The sequence below is a fragment of the Symphalangus syndactylus genome, chromosome 5, assembly GCF_028878055.3.
Source record: "Symphalangus syndactylus isolate Jambi chromosome 5, NHGRI_mSymSyn1-v2.1_pri, whole genome shotgun sequence".
Taxonomy (NCBI): domain Eukaryota; kingdom Metazoa; phylum Chordata; class Mammalia; order Primates; family Hylobatidae; genus Symphalangus; species Symphalangus syndactylus.
In genome coordinates, this window is record NC_072427.2 from 136681773 (window position 1) to 136699726 (window position 17954).

Sequence of the window (17954 nt, forward strand, 5' to 3'; positions counted from 1 at the left end):
TAATGTGCAACTTTTCCTAAACCCATTGTCAGTGACTAAGACTGCAGGTGTCCCCGCTTGTTTGCTTTTTATGTATTTATTTATTTTTTACCTCTTCAACCTCTTCTGCGGCATTGTTCTAGAAAAAGAGAAAAAGAAATCCTTTTATTCAACTGAATCAAACACATTTGAGTGCTTCAAGAGACATTAAAAATATTAATAAGATACAGGCAATGTGATGATCATAGATTACAATAAAAATGTATTTCCAAAACATTTATACATATGGATCTATACTTAGTTACATAATACAGTTGTTGAATAAAAGTTTTAAATTTAGCCTGCTAGTGCATTTCTAAGAAAGAATTCCATGTGTAATATATATATTTTAGCCAACTAATACTTTAAAACTGATGCTTGGCTGGGTCCCAGAGGCTCATGCCTGTAATCTTCCCAGCACTTTGGGAAGCCAAGGCAGAAAGACTGCTTGAGCCCAGGAGTTCAAGATGAGCCTAGAAACACAGAGAGAAGTGGTCTCAAAAACAACAACAAACTCCAATGCTTAAATCCCAAATAAATACAGTTGTCTCTCGGCATGCACAGTGGAAGTGGGGGGGTCCCCAGAATCCCCTGCAGATTCCAAAATCCAAGGAAATAGCAGTGTTTGCAAATAACCTACATACATCCTTCTGTATACTTTAAATCATCTCTAGATTACTTGTAATAATATAATATAAATGCTATGTAAATCATTGTTACACTATATTGGTCTTATTTGTATTATTTTTTATTGTTGTATTGGTATCTTTTTCCCCCAAATAACTTTGATACACAGTTGGTTGAATCCATGGATGTGGAAGTTGTGGATACAGAGGACCAACTGTATATTCCTTTTAGACTCATTTTGAAGGAATATATTTATTTTGCAGAAGGTTTGCCATACTTTCATTTTGACATGTGCACAAGCAGGAAGTTATTTCTCCTAAAAACAAGTAAGAATAATTGTTTTTCTTCTTTTAATTAATTTCACAAGTTTTCCCAGTCAAAATCCAGAAATTTAAGAAAAGACTGCTACACTAGGACAAATGTAGGGGCTTCTATGACTGTATACCACATTACAGTACACTCAATTCTGATTTCCAGAACAGTGAAAGCACAGAGGTTTAGAGTCAAAATTAAGTTTTAAGATGGACTTTTTTATTTTTTGGACAGACTCCTGCTCTGTAGCCGAGGCTGGAGTGTAGGACGTGATCTCGGCTCACTGCAACCTCCGCCTCCTGGGTTCAAGTGATTCTCGTGCCTCAGCCTCCCGAGTAGCTGAGATTACAGGCGTGCACCACTACGTCCGACTGATTTTTGCATTTTTAGTTGAAACAGGGTTTCATCATGTTGGCCAGGCTGGTCTCGAACTCCTGGCCTCCAGTGATCCACCCACCTCGGCCTCCCAAAGTGTTGGGATTACGGGCGTGAGCCACCTCACCAGGCCAAGATGGCTTTTTTGATACACGTAAGGAAAATTAAATCCACAGAAGCACCTAATATATCTTAAGAACATCCTCATTTCCAATAAAATCAGCAAGACTTGTGGAATCACACACATAAATTTGAGAATACGCAACATTGTTCCTATGCACTTCAGAACATCAGTTCTAAGCTTAAACTTTATTTTAAGTCACTTTCACTAAAATATCTAAATTGCTTCCTATATAGCACAAGAACAGAAAAAAAATAAGCTGGTTTGGTGAGAAAGCAAGACTCTTGGAAAGAAGGAAGTAGGATGCAGGCAGAAACACAGATTAATCTTAATTTAAGATTCATGCCCCTTTGACAACTCTCTAAGAGAGGTTTACAACTAGTTCTAAAAGGCAGAGTGGCTCTCCCAAAATATCACTCTTTCAGGATGCTAATTTTAATTCATCTCTCCAAAGAGTAAACAGAAATAACTCTAAATTAGGTACAAATAAATCATGAACACTCAATTATTTTTCTTTATAAAGAGAGAGGTAACTCGTAACCTTCCCTAATTTTTGGTAGTAGATTACTCTCAATCTTCTTCTCCTTGATGATCTAGTTCATTCCACAAATAACACGTTCTATTGTATTAATTAGCACTTTCACCAAAAGATGTTTGAGAAGAAAAAAAATTTTTTGAGACAGGTTCTCGCTGTGTCAGCCAGGCTGGAGTGCGGTGGCGCAATCCTGGCTCACTGCAGCCTCAAACTTCCAGGCTCAAGCAATCCTCCTACCTCAGCCTCCTGAGTTGCTGGGACCATAGGCATGTGCCACCATGCCTGGCTAATTTTTGTATTTTTTGTAGAGACAGGGTCTCACTATGTTGCCCAGGCTGGTCTCGAACTCCTAGACTTCAGCGATCTGCCCACCTCAGCTTCCCAAAATGCTGTGATTATAGGCATGAGCCACTGGGCCCAGCCAAAAAAACCTTTAATAAGGAAAACTATGCTTCTACATGGCAATGCCCACTATGTTAGAATTTCACTCACAGAATAATGTCTCAAATTACAGGAAATCTCCAGGTGAATAGCACTCCAAAAAGGTGCATCGTGGAATGAATATATCCTTCAAAGTATTTAATTAATATAAAATTAGCTATCCTTATGATAGCTAAAATTTACAAAGCTTCACTGAAAAAAGATATAAAGTCCTTTCAGTAAGAGTGCCTTTTAAAAGCTGGTTTTAAGCATTTCCACCACTTTTTTAATCACTCTCGTGTACATCATTTGGATACAGGCACTATGGAGTTCAACCACATTCCTGCAAACTTTGGCAGATTAATTATTTAACCTCTTGCCTCAGTTTTCCAATCTGTAAAGCAGAGACAGTAAAGCCTACTTCACAGAGCAGCTGTGAGAATGACGTATATGCAAAGCACCTAGCAAAGTGACTCAGCGCATAAAAGAGAAATGTTGGTCTCTTCTCCTTCCCCACATACCTTCATAAGCACAGCACACTAAAAAAAAGCTCAAAACATAAAATTACTAGAAATGTGAACACTCTAAGCTATGTCTTAAAAAACAAATAATATTTGAACTGCTCTTTTGGAAAGTTTGGTGAAAGGGTAAGTTAAAAAAAATCAAACAGTTTTGGTATTTCAGACTCATGCAACATATTCTTAGGTCCACAAAAGTCTGTTATTATAAAAAGAATTACCTTGTTAAAGGGTGCTTATTTTCAAATTACTATGCATATTACAATCTAACATACTTAAGATAAATCTGGGATTAAACAAGCATATAAACTTTATTAGCAAAATACTGTTTTTCTAGATTCTACAATTTTTAACTCTGTGAGTCCACATACACAAAAAAAAAAAAAAAAAAAAAGCCAGGAAGTAATGAGATATGCTTGGTATTAAAATTCAGCACTTAAAACTAAGTCCTAATTTATCCAAAATTTGGGGAGAGAAAATTACAAATCAAAAAGTAAAACATAAAGGCAAGAATTAAATTACCTGTATATGTTTGGGTCCAAAAGCAAGGCAGTATCTTTGGGTAGCTTTGATAAATGAACTACTTTAGTTTTTAACTGATGTCGTTCACTTTCATTCACCCACACATCAGGCAGACTATGAATTAAAAAACAAGTCAATAATAAAATAACATTAATTTTAGATTTACACTTCCATGTGCCTTCACATTCTGGCATTTTCTGGTACTCTGATCAGTCCACGTTAAGTGAACAAGTTTCCCAGAAGCCAGGGAAGCTCCACTATCAACCTTAATAGCAAGACTTGGAGTCCCAGATAAGAAATGGCAGTGTTAAATTTTAAACACGAATTCAGAAATAAATTAAACATTTTCAGTGGCAACATCTTATCAAATTAGAAATTTGTCAGAACACACTGGCTAGCTTTTAACTCAATGAGTGAAATTCATACTTGATTTTGACTTGTTGAAAATCTGACAGCAAGTTTCTTTACTAAGAGAGAAATAAAAGGGCCCAGTGCGGTGGCTCCTTCCTCTAATTCCAGCACTTTGGGAGGCCAAGGGGGGAAGATAAATTGAGCCCAGGAGTTTAAGACCACACTGGCCAACATGGTGAAACCCCATCTGTACTAAAAATACAAAAATTAGCTGGGCATGGTGGCGCACACCTGTATTCCCAGCAACTCCAGAGAACGAGGCACAAGAATCGCTTGAACCCAGGAGGCAGAAGTTGCAGTGAGCCAAGAGTGCACCACTGCACTGCAACATGGGCAGCAAAGCGAGACTGTCTCTCCCAAAAAACAGAAAAACAAAAAAACCTGTAAGATTAAAGTCCATTTAAATAAATAAATAAATAAATAAATAAAAACCCTGTAAGATTAAACTCCATTAAAAAAAAGAAATGCATGTGGCCATAACACTGAATTCAAAGAAATTCAACTCTACGAGAAAATTCAAATGAATGTATTTTGATATTTGGATTAATCAATTTCCAAACATTGGGAATATACACATTTGAATTTGATTTTTTTGAACAGGGTCTCACTCTGTCACCCAAGCTTGAGTTGCAGTGGTGCAATCACGGCTCACTGCAGCTTCAACCTCCCGGGCTCAATCGATCTTCCCGCCTCAGTCTCCTCAGTATCTGGGACTACAGGCGACACCATCACGACCGCTAATTTCTTTTTTTGTTTTCCTGTAGAGACGAGGATTTACTATGCTGCCCAGGCTGATCTCAAATTCCTGCCCTAAAAGCAATCCTTCTGCCTCAGCCTCACAAAGCACTGGGATTACCAGCATAAACCACTGTGCCCAGCCATTGGCCACATATGTGAATTAGGTACACATAATGAAATCTCTTTCAGTGAAATTTATTCTATTCTTGATGCTTATAAATTTTGTCCAATATGTCTACAATATATCCTCATTTCCTTTTATAAAAAGAAAATTTTAATAAAAAAGATAAAAAGAAAATTACATGAAATATCTGAACTAAGCTCTAAATGGGCACTAAAACTTAAAGAAAAATGTAATCACTTCTAGAAAATTAGTCAATTGCTTTTTCTATAAAATGCCATTCACTGTGCACTAGAGAACATTTACAAATTTTTTAAATAACAGATTCAAACAAAGGCACAGCTATGGCTGCTTGTATACTGCTTGGAGGTCACTAAAAATGCTAAAAATAATTTAAAATTTCTATAACTACTTTTTTTATTTTTGAGACAGAGTCTCACTGATGCACAGGTTGAGACCCTATCTCAAAAACAAAAACAAAAAAAAACACCACACAAGATTTAAAAAGCTTAAGATTTTTGTTTTGTTGTTTTTGTTTTTGGGATAGTCTCGCTCTGTTGCCCAGGCTAGAGTGCAGTGGAATGATCTCGGCTCACTGCAACCTTTGCCTCCCAGGTTCAAGTGATTCTCGTGCCTCAGCCTCCCGAACAGCTGGGATTACGGGTGCACACCACCACACCCGGCTAATTTTTCTATTTTTAGTAGAGACGGGGTTTCACTATGTTGGCCAGGCTGGTCTCGAACTGACGGCCACCCCAGCCTCCCAAAGTGCTGGGATTACAGGCATGAGCCACCACCTCCAGCAAAAAAAAAGAAAAGGTGGGCTTAAGTTTTGAAGCGTAAAACGTGAGCCAGATAGTCTAAGACCTTTCAGATTATCTCTTTAATCCTGACAACCTCAAAACGTTGTAAAATGTAATTTCTTTTTATTTGAATTTAATAAATAATTTTTGTGTGTAAGATTTTAACAAAAATAAAACACGAACTTATTACTTACACATAGTATTTCAAATACTTACATGTCTTCAGGCATCCAATGAAGCAAAAGTTTGATTTTCCCAGAATCTTCTTTTCTCTTAGCTATTACCTGATAATGACATGAAAAGAAATCATAAAAACAATGTGTAAAACATCATTTTCATGTATTGTTAAAAAACACTTTTGGGGCTGGGCACGATGGCTCATGCCTGTAATCCCAACACTTTGGGAGGCCAAGGCGGGTGGATTATAAGGTCAGGAGTTTGAGACTAGCTTGGCCAATATGGTGAAACCCCGTCTCTACTAAAAACACAAAAATCAGCCGGGAGTGGTGGTGGGCTTCTGCAGTCCCAGCTACTAAGGAGGCTGAGGCAGGAGAATCACCTGAACACAGGAGGTAGAGGTTGCAGTGAGCCAAGATCTCGCCACTGCACTCCAGCCTGGGTGATACAGCAAGACTCCATCTCAGAGAAAAAAAAAAAACTTTCACCCCTAATCAAGAACTTAAGTGTTCAGACCCTGAAGAGATAGTAATCCTGCCTGCTTTGCAGTTCTTCCCTGCCTTGTAGCACTCAAACCTTTGTCTTTCCCACAAGACTGAAAACTCCATGACATAGGAATATTTCTTATCCTATGAATCTTTGTCATACCACCTATAGTAGTGTTTAGTATAAAATGAATTGTTTGGAAATCTATCCTAAAAAAAAAAAAAAAACCTAGATTCAGTAAAAGCTCTGTGGCCAAGGATGTTTGTGTTACAGTGAACACCTTCGAGCACTTCAGGCCCAAAAAGGGGACAGCAAATATTCCAACACTAAGATCTAGGAACTGTACTCATTAATACCCATTCTCTCCATCCAAGCTGCCATAACCCAAGTTCAGGTCTCCATTCTTCTGAACCTCCTCAAGTCATCAAAGCTACCTTCCACTAAGTACCCAGAAGGCTTTTTCCAAAGTACAAATTCAGTAGCATCACTTTCCTGACAAACTCTTCAATAGTTCCCCCGAGCACTTAGGAAAGGGTCACTCTTAGTATGGTGCAGAAAACTCTTCAGGATCTGGCTTCTCTAGGCCTCAGCTATTTCATGGTTTTCTGCCTTGAACTCCTTTAGCCTCATACTGAGAACAGTTTCCCAAACTATGGTACATATAATAGAAATATTGTCCTGATCTCTAACTTAATGGAACAACCAACTCTCTGGGGCTTTCTGTGCACCAGCAGCATTAATGTTTTACAGAAGAACAGTTATCATATCCAGATACCATTTTAGAGTGCTGGGCACACAACAGTAAAACAAAACAAATCCCACTCTACTAAAACTAAAGACTTATTTATATGAAAACTGGAGTTCATAGCTTTTGGAAGGCTTACTAAAGGTCATTTCCTCGGTGGCTCACGCCCACAATACCAGTACTTTGGGAGGCCAAAGTGAGGATCACCTGAGCCCAGGAGTTCTAGACCAGCCTAGGCAACATAGGGAGACCCTGTCACAATACAAAAAATTAGCCAGGTATGGTGGTGCTTGCCTGTAGTCCCAGCTACTTGGGAGGCTGAGGTGACAGGATCACTTACTTGCCCAGGAGCTGTGACTGTGCCACTGCACTCCAGGCTGAGCAACAGAGGCCCCATCTCAAAAAAAAAAAAAAAAAAAAAAGTCACTTCCTTAAAAAGCGATGTACTGCAGAATTACAGTAACAATTGAGAACAAAAACTGTAACATGTCTCATTAGGGTATCTCTAATAGCTTTTCAATTGTCTACAAGTTCTGGCTCCACTTTAAATAAAAGCTGCAAACCATTAGATTATGTACACATTTAAATGTGTTTTATTCAAGAAATGTGACCAGAAACCCCAATTAATGTATCTAGACTCCAAAGTATGACTTTGCCTCTATATAAAACAAATTACTGAACATTCATTTACATACTCAGCAAAAATGTTTAAGTTATGTAGGCTTCATCTTTCAATTACTCATTTTAAATAACTCAGGCAATTAACCCAGGCAACTATAGGTCTCAGTTAAGTCAAATAAAATTCATATCAAATTTTTACTCCCACCATCCCAACACTTTCCTGGCCTGGCATATGCCGTGTCTGCCCACGCGCATACACAATTATACATAGGACACATGCGCTATCACTTTTTCCATATTGCCCCTCCCCCACAACTCCAATAACGGGTGAAAAGTCTCTAGTGCATGTCTTCAAAATGCTGAGTGCTTACTCTACATTAGCATGTATTACACCATATTGCCATTGCTTTATGTGCCCACCTTCCCTCACCGAATGTGGAATGTAGAATATGGTAGAAAATTCTATCTCTACCTTAGGTACTAACCCAAACATTTCCAGTAAATGGAGAACGTAATGCAATATAATGGAATACTATGCAGTCATTTAACATTGGGTTTACACACACACTAATAAAAACAAGTGACAGGTGGGCGGAACACTTGAGGTTAGAAGTTTGTGACCAGCCTGGCCAACATGGTGAAACCCAATCTCTACTAAAAATATAAAAATTAGCCAGGCGTGATGGTGCACGTCAGTAATCCCAGCTACTCGGGAGGCTGAGGCAGGAGAATTGCTTAAACCTGGGCAGTGGAAGCTGCAGTGAGCCGAGATCATGCCACTGCACTCCAGTCCAAGCAACAGAGTGAGTGAGACTCCGTTTCAAAAAAAAGAGAGAGAGAGAGTAGCAATGGTATTAGTATTACCGAAGTAAAAGGTTTTTCAACAACCCGAAGTAAAAGGTTTTTCAATTTCGCTTTTATATTTCAAGCCAAAGTCTCACTCTGTCACCCAGGCAGTGCACTGACATAATCTCAGCTCACTGCAACCTCTGTCTTCTAGGCTTGAGTATTCTTCTCGTCTTGGCCTCCTGAGTAGCCAGAACCACAGGCGCAGCCACTACGCCTAGGTAAGTCTTTTTTATTTTTTCTAGAGACAGGGTTTCACGATTTTGCCCAGGCTGGCATCAAACTCCTGAGCTCAGGTGATCTGCCCACCTCAGCCTCCCAAGTGCTGAGATTACAGGTGTGAGCCACAGCAGCCAGCCTCAACTTCACTTTTAATCATATATTTTCACAAATATATGTGAATTAAAGAAGCTTTAAGTAATCAAGCCAAAGCCATGTTATTATTAATTAAGAGAATGAAAATGCCATTTGTTTTACTATCTAAGTATGTGGCTTAGCTTACCCAATCAAAAGCATTCATAGTAGACGAAATTTTTTCAAGTCTTTTCATTTTTATTACTTAAAAAAGTTGTATTTTTTAATTTAGCTGACTCTGTGCTTGTGCCTTCAACACTTACACACCAATTTTCTACTCCTTAATAAGGAAAGCATGTTTGATCCTGTCACAAACACATTTAGCACACATGGAACCACCATAGGCCCTGCTGACATGTTCTTTGTTTTGGACAATCTCATTAAGAACTTTAGGTCTTACAGCACGAACCCCTTCATGTCTGCCTGGGCACATGCCACATGCAGATTTTGATGCTTTCCCAACGTTCTTAGTAAAAAGGTAAACAACTCTATTACCAAGGGTCCGGGACAGCCTTGTTTTTTTAGAGGCTGTATTGTAGAAAAGCCTACGACAGTATGTCAAATGCTGGACCATTCTGAGTGCCTGCAGACAGCGTCCCAGAAGAGGAAGAAGAAAGCCTTTGAAATATTTTTAAATGAATAAACAGTAAAGAAAAAATACTAATGAGAAGGAAAAGTCTCTAATTTACAACTTAAAGCACTTGTTATCTCCTGGAGTTTTTTGCTGTAGTTGGTTTTATTCTAAATGAAAGGTAGGCCAATCAGTCTAGGTTTAAGCTTAAGGAATCTATGCAAGTTAACATCAATCTGAACAGAAAGACCTAAAAAAGTATAAGAAAAGCAATATACTTTTATTACCAGATTCTGAAAATTAAGGTAATGCTTAAATAAAATAAAATCAGGCAAAACAATAATGTCAAACTCTTAAAATTTCCATATAAACAAAATTAGAACTTTAGTGTTTTAACAATCTTAATCTCAATTTTTTTAATCAAGTTCCAACCACCCAAACAAAATAATCTTATAATGTAATCCTGAAAACATATTAGGACTGAGTAAAAGCAGAGCTTTAAGCAAAAACAAAACACTGTCTCCACTATATAAAAAACCTATGGTCAGGCCAGGTGCAGTGGCTCACACCTATAATCCCAGCACTTTGCGAGGCTGAGGCAGGAGAACTGCTTGAGCCCAGGAGTTCGAGGCCAGTCTGGACAACATGGTGAATCCCCGTTTCTAGTTTTTATTTTTTTAAATATGTTTTTTAAAAAAAAAAAAAAGTCTGTAGTAACATAAATACTCTGATTCTAGACTTGGCAACAAAATTTAAAAGCCCAAACACAGGTCTGGAGCTGCTAAAACAAAATACCTCTACAATGCAATAATACATAAAAACAATGCAAGCCAACCAAGCACAGCAAGCCAACTGATTGGTAACTAGGATTTTGCTGACCTCTTCTGGAGAAGGCTCGAAAGAAAATATTTCAATTAATGAAATAAGGCAAATTAGGCAAACCAAACAGTATAGTACCTGATATCCTTCTTTTAACCAATTGTTTCATTATTTGTATTATTTTCTATAAAAGTTAATTTGATAACAAAGTAACTTAAATTTGCAGTTAGTACTGAATGTTTTTTTACTACTAACAGAATTGATTCTGTTTAACATGTACTGCCTCCATCAAAACCTTCCCAGTTATAGAACTTTGGAGAATTTGCTCACCTAGCTCCTTTCCTTTCTATTGTGTCCAACGAAGACCTTATCTCATTATGGATGTCTCTTCCTTCCACTTTCCTTCCCCAGGAAAAAAATCATTCTTCAGATTACATTCCACCTGTGTGACTTTTCCTCAGTTAAGGTACCTCTGCCTCCTCACTGTGACTTAAGGGTGGACATCACTCATTCCTAGGTTTTTAAGCTTACAATATATGTAAGCGTCAATGTTCTCAAGCCCTCTCAGATGTTTTCTATAGCTCAAAAACTTTTCATGGACTATTTTGACTCTGCGCAAATTTTTAATTTTCTTTCTAGACTTCTAATATTATTAACACTATTTTTGGTTCCTTCATTTTCCTTTTTTTGGAGCCATCTCTATTCCTCCCATGGTGAAGCTAAGGATTTCATCAAAATGAGCTGCTCTAATGAAAGCATATGCAAGTTAGTGCTTCCCTTTTACATCACTACTCCCTTATCTGTAGAGACACTAGCTCATTACTAGACCACCATTTCACCAAATCTATTGCCCTTTAAATCTTTAAATGTTTGGTGAGCCCCAAACACTTCAATCCTTATGCTAACTTTCTCTTTATTTACACTTATTTCCTAGGTAATCTCATCCAGTCTGATAGCTATAAATACCACAAATACACTAAAAATTCCCATATTTTCTATCTGTAGCCACACCTCTCTCCTCTGGGCTCTCAACTTATAGCCATCAGCCTAAGTGACAGAGCCACTGAATGCCCTATAGGCCTCTAAATATGTCCAAATTAGACCTCTTGATACTCCCTTCTCCCCAATCTGCTTGCCTGAGAGCCTCCACGGCTCTGCCATGGAGCTGCCCAGGCCAAAAGGCCTTGGAGTTGCTGTTACCTCTTATTCTAAAACCCAGTATCTCATCCATCCATAACTCTTGTCCATAGTAACTCCAAAAGATAACCAGAATCCAACCCTTATCTCCACTGCAAACATTCCAGTCTAAGCCACTATCATTCTGACTTGAAATACTGAAAAGACAGATTCCCCTTTACTCTCACCCCTGACTTTCTACAATTTGTTCTCAACACAGAAACCAAAGCGAACACGTTAAAGCTTGCACGAGGGAAAAGAACAACAGTAGGTTTTCTAGGGCAGGAGGTGGAGGTAGGAATGTACTACAAAGCTACATCAGAAAACTTCAGAGTGCTGGAACTATTCTATCTTAACTGTGGTGCTGCTTGCCTCAGTGAGTACAACTTTCAAAACTCACAGAAATGTATACTTTCAATGGGTACAGTTTATTATATATCAATTATACCTCAATAAAAATTATTGGCAGCAAGTTTCTTTACTAAGAGAGAAATAAAAGGGCCAGGCACAGTGGCTCATGCCTGTAATCCCAGCACTTTGGGAGGCCAAGGTGAGTGGATCACTAGAGGTCAGAAGTTCGAGACCAGCCTGGCCAACATGGCGAAACCCCATCTCTACTAAAAATACAAAAATTAGCTGGGCATGGGGACGCTAATTTAGTAGTAGTCCCAGCTACTCAGGAAGCTGCAGCACAAGAATCGCTTGAACCTGGGAGGCAGAGGTTGCAGTGAGCCAGTATGGTGTCACTGCACTCCAGCCTGGGTGACACAGCAAGGCTCTGTCCCCAAAAAATATTATATATATTATTTTAAAAACTAGGCCAGGCATGGTGGCTCACTCCAGCACTCTGGGAGGCAAAGCCAGGAGGATCACCGGAGCCCAGGAGTTTGAGATCAGCCCGGGCAACATAGCAAGATGTTGTCTCTACAAAAAAAAAAAAAAAAAAAACCCAAAAAATTAGCCAGGCATGGTGGTGTGCTCCTACAGACCAAACTACTTGGAAGACTGAGGAGAGAGGACTGCTTGAGCCCATGAGTTTGAGGCAACAGTGAGCCATGATCATACCACATTTCACCCTGGGTGACAGAGTGAAACTCTGACTCAAGAAAACAAAACAAACAAACAAAATCAGACCATGCCTATTCAACCCCCTTCAATGGCTTCCCATCTCACACAGAATAAAAGCTAAGGTCTTAGTCCACCAAGGTTCTCCCTATTACCTCTCAAACTTAACTCCTACTCTCTCCTCTTCCCTTGTTCCCTCCAGCTACACTGCCTACTCACTGTTGTCCCACCTCAAGATGTTACACCTCAAGATGTTACACCTCATCTTCCCTCTGGCTAAAATGCTTAACCCCCACTAACAATTGAATGGTTTATGACCTCATTACGAGTTTTTACAATTTTACTAATTTATCTTGTTTTATCATGTCTCTTCAATTAGAGTAGCTGCATGGTATTTTTTGTTTGGTTGGTTTTAATCTGTTTTGCTCACTGCTATGTCATTACATTAATACCTGGCTCACAGTAGGTGCTCAATATTTAATGATCACCTTAATATTTAAAACACTTAATTTAATAAGTGAATGAACAAACTAGCTCTAATGCCACACTCTGGACATGGTGACAACATCTTACTGACCTGTTAAAAAAAAATCTATATTACAGACCTACCATATCATAAAACTATGTTCCCAAATTTCAAAGGAGGACTTCAACCAGCCTTGCTGAGCAAGGCTCTAACCTTGCTGAATCCCCACAAAGTCCCCAGAGCAGCCATATTCTCTTTCTGGTCTCCAAATCCTGTATTTTACCCCCCAACTCTTTCATCTTTATTTAGATAAATGTATTTCCTATGTTATTTAAAAGAGAATAAGGACACCTTTCCTCTAATTCATGTCTCCTGTGTCTTCCAATCTCAGAAAAAGTCTCCCTTCCTTTGCATCTAATTTTCCACTTTCTTGCCTTTGACTCCAAATTTTGTTCTATCACTCTCTCCTTATATCCTTATCTAATTTCCAAAATATACAATTCCACCCTTAAATATTCTAAAACTTGAGTGGAATGTACTGATACCTAACTATTGCTCCATTTTCCATCTTGCCTTTTTTTTTTAATAAAGTTATTTAATAGTGTCCATTTAATTGGTATATTTGCTGTCAATAAATTGGCAACACAAGGAAGAACAAAAGGGTGAGCTCCCAACCAGGCTCTCATGCCAGGCTCAAGCAGGATTTATCTTCCCTGTAGTATCACACATATCAATCTAAATACCACAAGAGTTCTCATCCTGGAATCCATGAATAGGGTGGGGGTAAAGGTCCATAAACCCTATGTAATAACAGTACACAACTAGTCAGGTGCGGTGGCTCACGCCTGTAATCCCAGCACTTTGGGAGGCCAAGGTGGGCAGATCACGAGGTCAGGAGATCGAGACCATCCTGGCCTAGTAGAGATGGCGAAATCCCATCTCTACTAAAAAAAATATAAAAAAATTAGCCAGGCATGGTGAGGGGGGCGCCTGTAGTCCCTGCTACTCGGGAGGCTGAGGCAGCAGAATGGCGTGAACCTGGGAGGCAGAGCTTACGGTGAGCCAAGATTGCGCCACTGCACTCCAGCCTAGGCAACAGAGCGACTCCGTCTCAAAAAAAATACACAACTATACTAGATCACAATAGGAAAGATAATACAACCTTTTTAGTCCCTAGTTTCATTATCTGAAAAATTCAAGTTAGGGGACAACATTGGTTATGTGGTAACTAAAAACATAAATTAATTTACATGATACATTTAATAACCTACATTATGTCAAGCATGCCTCCATTTAAATTTAGTCCATAAACAAGACAAGGTTAGCCTGGGCAACATGGTGAGACCTTGCCTCTACCAAAAATAAAAAAAATTAGCCAGGTGTGATAGCTCATGCCTGTGGTCCCAGCTACTCAGAAGACTGAGGTGGGAGGATCTCTTGAACCCAGAAGATTGAGGCTACAGTGAGCCATGTTTGTGCCACTGCACTCCAGCCTGGGTGACAGAGTAAGACCCTGTCCTGGAAAGGGAAAGAAAGACAAAGGATATCAGTAGGGCGTGGTGGCTCACCTGTAATCTCGACATTTTGGGAGGCTAGGACAGGAGGACTGCTTGAGGCAAAGAGTTCAAAACCAGCCTCGGCAACACAGCAAGATCCTGTCTCTATAAAAATAAATGTTTAAAAAAAAAAAACCCAAGGATGTCCCCTCTCACCATTCCTATTCAACACAGTACTGGAAGTCCTAGCCAGAGCAATCAATCAGGTAAGATCAATAAAAGGCATCCAAATACGAAAAGGGGAAATCGAATTTACTTTCTTCACTGCCAATATGATTCTACACCTAGAAAAACCTGAAGATCTCACCAAAAAGCTCATAAACCTGATAAACAACTTTGGCAGTCTCGGGATACAAAAAAAATCAACGTACAAAAATCAGTAGCATTTCTACACCCCAATAACACTCAAGCTGACAACTAAATCAAGAATGCAATTCCATTTACCATAACACACACACACATATCAAGGAATACATCTAACCAAGGAGGTAAACAATCTCTACAAGGAGAACTACAAAAGGCTGCTAAAGAAATCATAGATGACACAAAAAAACAGAAAAATATTCCATGCTCACAGATTGGAAGAATCAGTGTAATTAAAATGGTGACAACGCCCAAAGGAATTTACAGATTCAATGCTATTCCTATCAAGCTACCAATATTTTTTCACAGAATTAGAAAAAAGTATTCTAAAATTCACATGGAATGAAAAGGAGCCCGAAGAGCCAAGGCAATCCTAAGCAAAAAGAACAAAGCTGGAGACGCCACCTTACCCAACTTCAAACTACACTACAAGGCTACAGTAACCAAAACAGTGCAGTATTGGTACAAAAATAGACAGCCAAGCGTGGTGGCTCGCACCTGTTAATCCCAGCACTTTAGGAAGCCGAAGCAGGCGGATCACCTCAAGTCGGGAGTTCGAGACCAGCCTGACCAACATGGAGAAACCCTGTCTCTACTAAAAACACAAAATTAGCCAGGTGTGGTGGTACACGCCTGTAATCCCAGCTACTCGGGAGGCTAAGGCACAAGAATTGCTTGAACCCAGCAGGCAGAAGTTGCAGTGAGCCAAGTTCACGCCATTGCACTCCAGCGTGGGCAACAAGAGTGAAATTACGTATCAAAAAAAAAAAAAAAAAGAATAGACAAACAGACCAATGAAATAGGATAGAAGCCCCTGAAATAAAACTGCACACATACAACCAACTGATCTTCAAAAAAGTTGACAAAAATAAAAACAGTGAGGAAAGGACTCCCTAATTCAATAAATGGCACTGGAGAAACTGGCTAACCATATGCCAAAGAATGAAACTGGACCTCTACTGAGCTCTCACCATATAAAAAATTAACTCAAGATGGGCCGGGCATGGTGGCTCATGCCTATAATCCCAGCACATTGGGAGGCCAAGGCAGGCAGATGACTTGAGGTCAGGAGTTCAATACCAGCCTGGCCAACATGGCAAAACCCCATCTCTACTAAAAACACAAAAACTAGCTGGGCTTGGTGGCATGCACCTGTAATCTGGCTACTCGGGAGGCTGAGGGAGGGGGATCGCTTGAACCTAGAGGGTGGAGGTTGCAGTAAGCCTAGATCATGCCACTGCACTCCAACCTGGGCAACAGAGCAAGACTCTGTCTCAAAAGAAAAAAAAGTAGGTACAAATAACAGGAAACTATATATAACTGGGAAGTAAGTAAGGACATCTCCAACTGCCTTGAATAGTGAAATCCAAGGATGCTCTAAAAGGCCTTTATATAAAATAACATGGTGTTGCAGATAATCTATGCAAAACCTCCCATATAATTAAGTCGATACTATGTAAATGGTTGGTACACTGTACTTTTTAATTTGTATGATTTTTATTGTGGTTCTTGTCCCCGCAAATATTATCAATCCATGGTTGGTTGTAACTACGGTCACAGAACCTGTGGATACAGTGGGATGACTGCATGTAGAAGAAAACATGAAAATGCAAAAAAAAACTCATTTTTATAGGAGACGACGGAAATAGAGGTTCAAACCAAACAAGATATTGATATCAATAAGGACCTTTTGTATTTCAATTCTCACGCATTTTTCAATTGAAATATAAAAAATAAAAGTAACCCAAATTTAGTGTATTTATAATTTTTTTTTTCAGACAGGGTCTCACTTTGTAGCCCAGGCTGCAGTGCAGTGCCACGATCACAGCTCACTGCACCCTTGACCTCCTGGGCTCAGCCAGTCCTCCCACCTCAGCCTCCTGGGTAACTGGGACTACAGGTGCACACCACTATGCCTCGCTAATTTTTTGCATGTTTTTGTAGAGACAGGGATTTGCCATATTATCCAGGCTGGTATTGAATTCCTAGGTTCAAGCAATCTGCCTGCCTTGGCCTCCCAAAGTACTAGGATTATAGGTGTGAGCCACCAAGCCTGGCTGTATTTTCTTTTTTTTTTTTTTTTTTTTTTCTTTTTGAGATGGAGTTTTGCTCTTGCTGCCTAGGTCGGAGTGCAGTGGCACGATCTCAGCTCACAGCAGCCTCCACCTCCTGGGCTCAAGCAATTCTCCTGCCTCAGACTCCTGAGTAACTGGGATTACAGGTGCCCACCACCACACCCAGGTAATTTTTTGTATTTTTAGTAGAGACAAGGTTCATGTTGGCCAGGCTGGTCTCGAACTCCTGGCCTCAGGTGATCCGCCTGCCTAGGCCTCCCAAAATGTTGGGATTACAGGCATGAGCCACCACACCCGGCCTGTATTTTGTCAGCCAAAATTAAACACATACTTTTCAGAGATTCGAGTCACCAAAAGTATGATCTACAACGTACATTTATTAACTTAATTACAGCAAACTACGCCAATTTAAAAATGACTGAAAAACAAAACGAAAAGGGGCATGGAAGAAAGAACAACTCTCTATTACAACTCCTAATTATCCAAAAAATAAACTATATTTGTTCTTCTTCAAATTTGGTACTTTTCTTCTTCTCTGTTGACAACATAGTCATTCAACAACTATACTGAGTGCCTACCATGTGCCAGGCAAAATTCTAGGCACTTGGGACAGATCAGTGGAACAAAAGAGACTAAAATCCCTTCCTTCATGAAGCTCTGATAGCAAATATAATCTCATATTCTGTTTAACATAAACTTTGGATGGCTGCATGGGGTAAGGGGTGGCTCCATGCAGTACACAGAAATGTGAATGAAACTTTTTAGAGGTAAAAGGAGTCTCATGTTCTAATTTTGCAAATGAGGAAACCAGGTGAGAAAAGACACCTGGTTTACCTAATGTCAGAGCCCAGTAATGCCTAGTAGCACTGTATGATGTGTCATCCCATTATTCCTAAGTAGCTCAAACTAAAGGCTAACATATTCAGTTTAATCACAAACATGTAAAATTATAGGAAACGTGTGCTTTATAACCAATAATACAATATTTTAAATACTGATAAAACAAAAGATTTTGTGATTTCTGTTAAATTGTATTTTCTTATATTTTGAGAGATTTAGAAATGATTGTGGAAATATATTTTTGCAAAGCTTTATATTTAATTTGAAAAAATA

The 17954-nt window shown here is 39.2% G+C and overlaps 2 protein-coding genes across 8 annotated transcripts in view; both read right to left on the reverse strand.

Annotated features, from left to right (window-relative positions):
* AEBP2 (AE binding protein 2) overlaps positions 1 to 17954 on the reverse strand; it is a 104075-nt gene that overhangs the window by 23408 nt on the left and 62713 nt on the right. For 4 of the 7 annotated variants that reach the window (XM_055280447.2, XM_055280450.2, XM_055280451.2 and 1 more), the window contains exons 6-8: positions 5738 to 5805; positions 3449 to 3562; positions 92 to 118 (exon numbers count right to left, since the gene is read on the reverse strand). In XM_055280447.2, coding sequence (XP_055136422.1) covers positions 92 to 118; positions 3449 to 3562; positions 5738 to 5805 — 209 coding nt within the window. The remainder of the gene's footprint in view (positions 1 to 91; positions 119 to 3448; positions 3563 to 5737; positions 5806 to 17954) is intronic. The other 3 variants (XM_055280453.2, XM_055280454.2, XM_055280455.2) reach the window with 1 other exon arrangement.
* LOC129483290 (large ribosomal subunit protein eL34-like) lies at positions 5812 to 17951 on the reverse strand. Its single transcript, XM_063640773.1, has one exon. It carries the CDS (start codon positions 9322 to 9324, stop codon positions 9025 to 9027), a length of 300 nt encoding a protein of 99 aa, XP_063496843.1. The 5' UTR covers positions 9325 to 17951; the 3' UTR covers positions 5812 to 9024.

Bases quoted from the DNA above. Each gene is read 5' to 3' on its own strand.
- LOC129483290 (XM_063640773.1), bottom strand. From the start codon at position 9,324: ATGGTCCAGCATTTGACATACTGTCGTAGGCTTTTCTACAATACAGCC.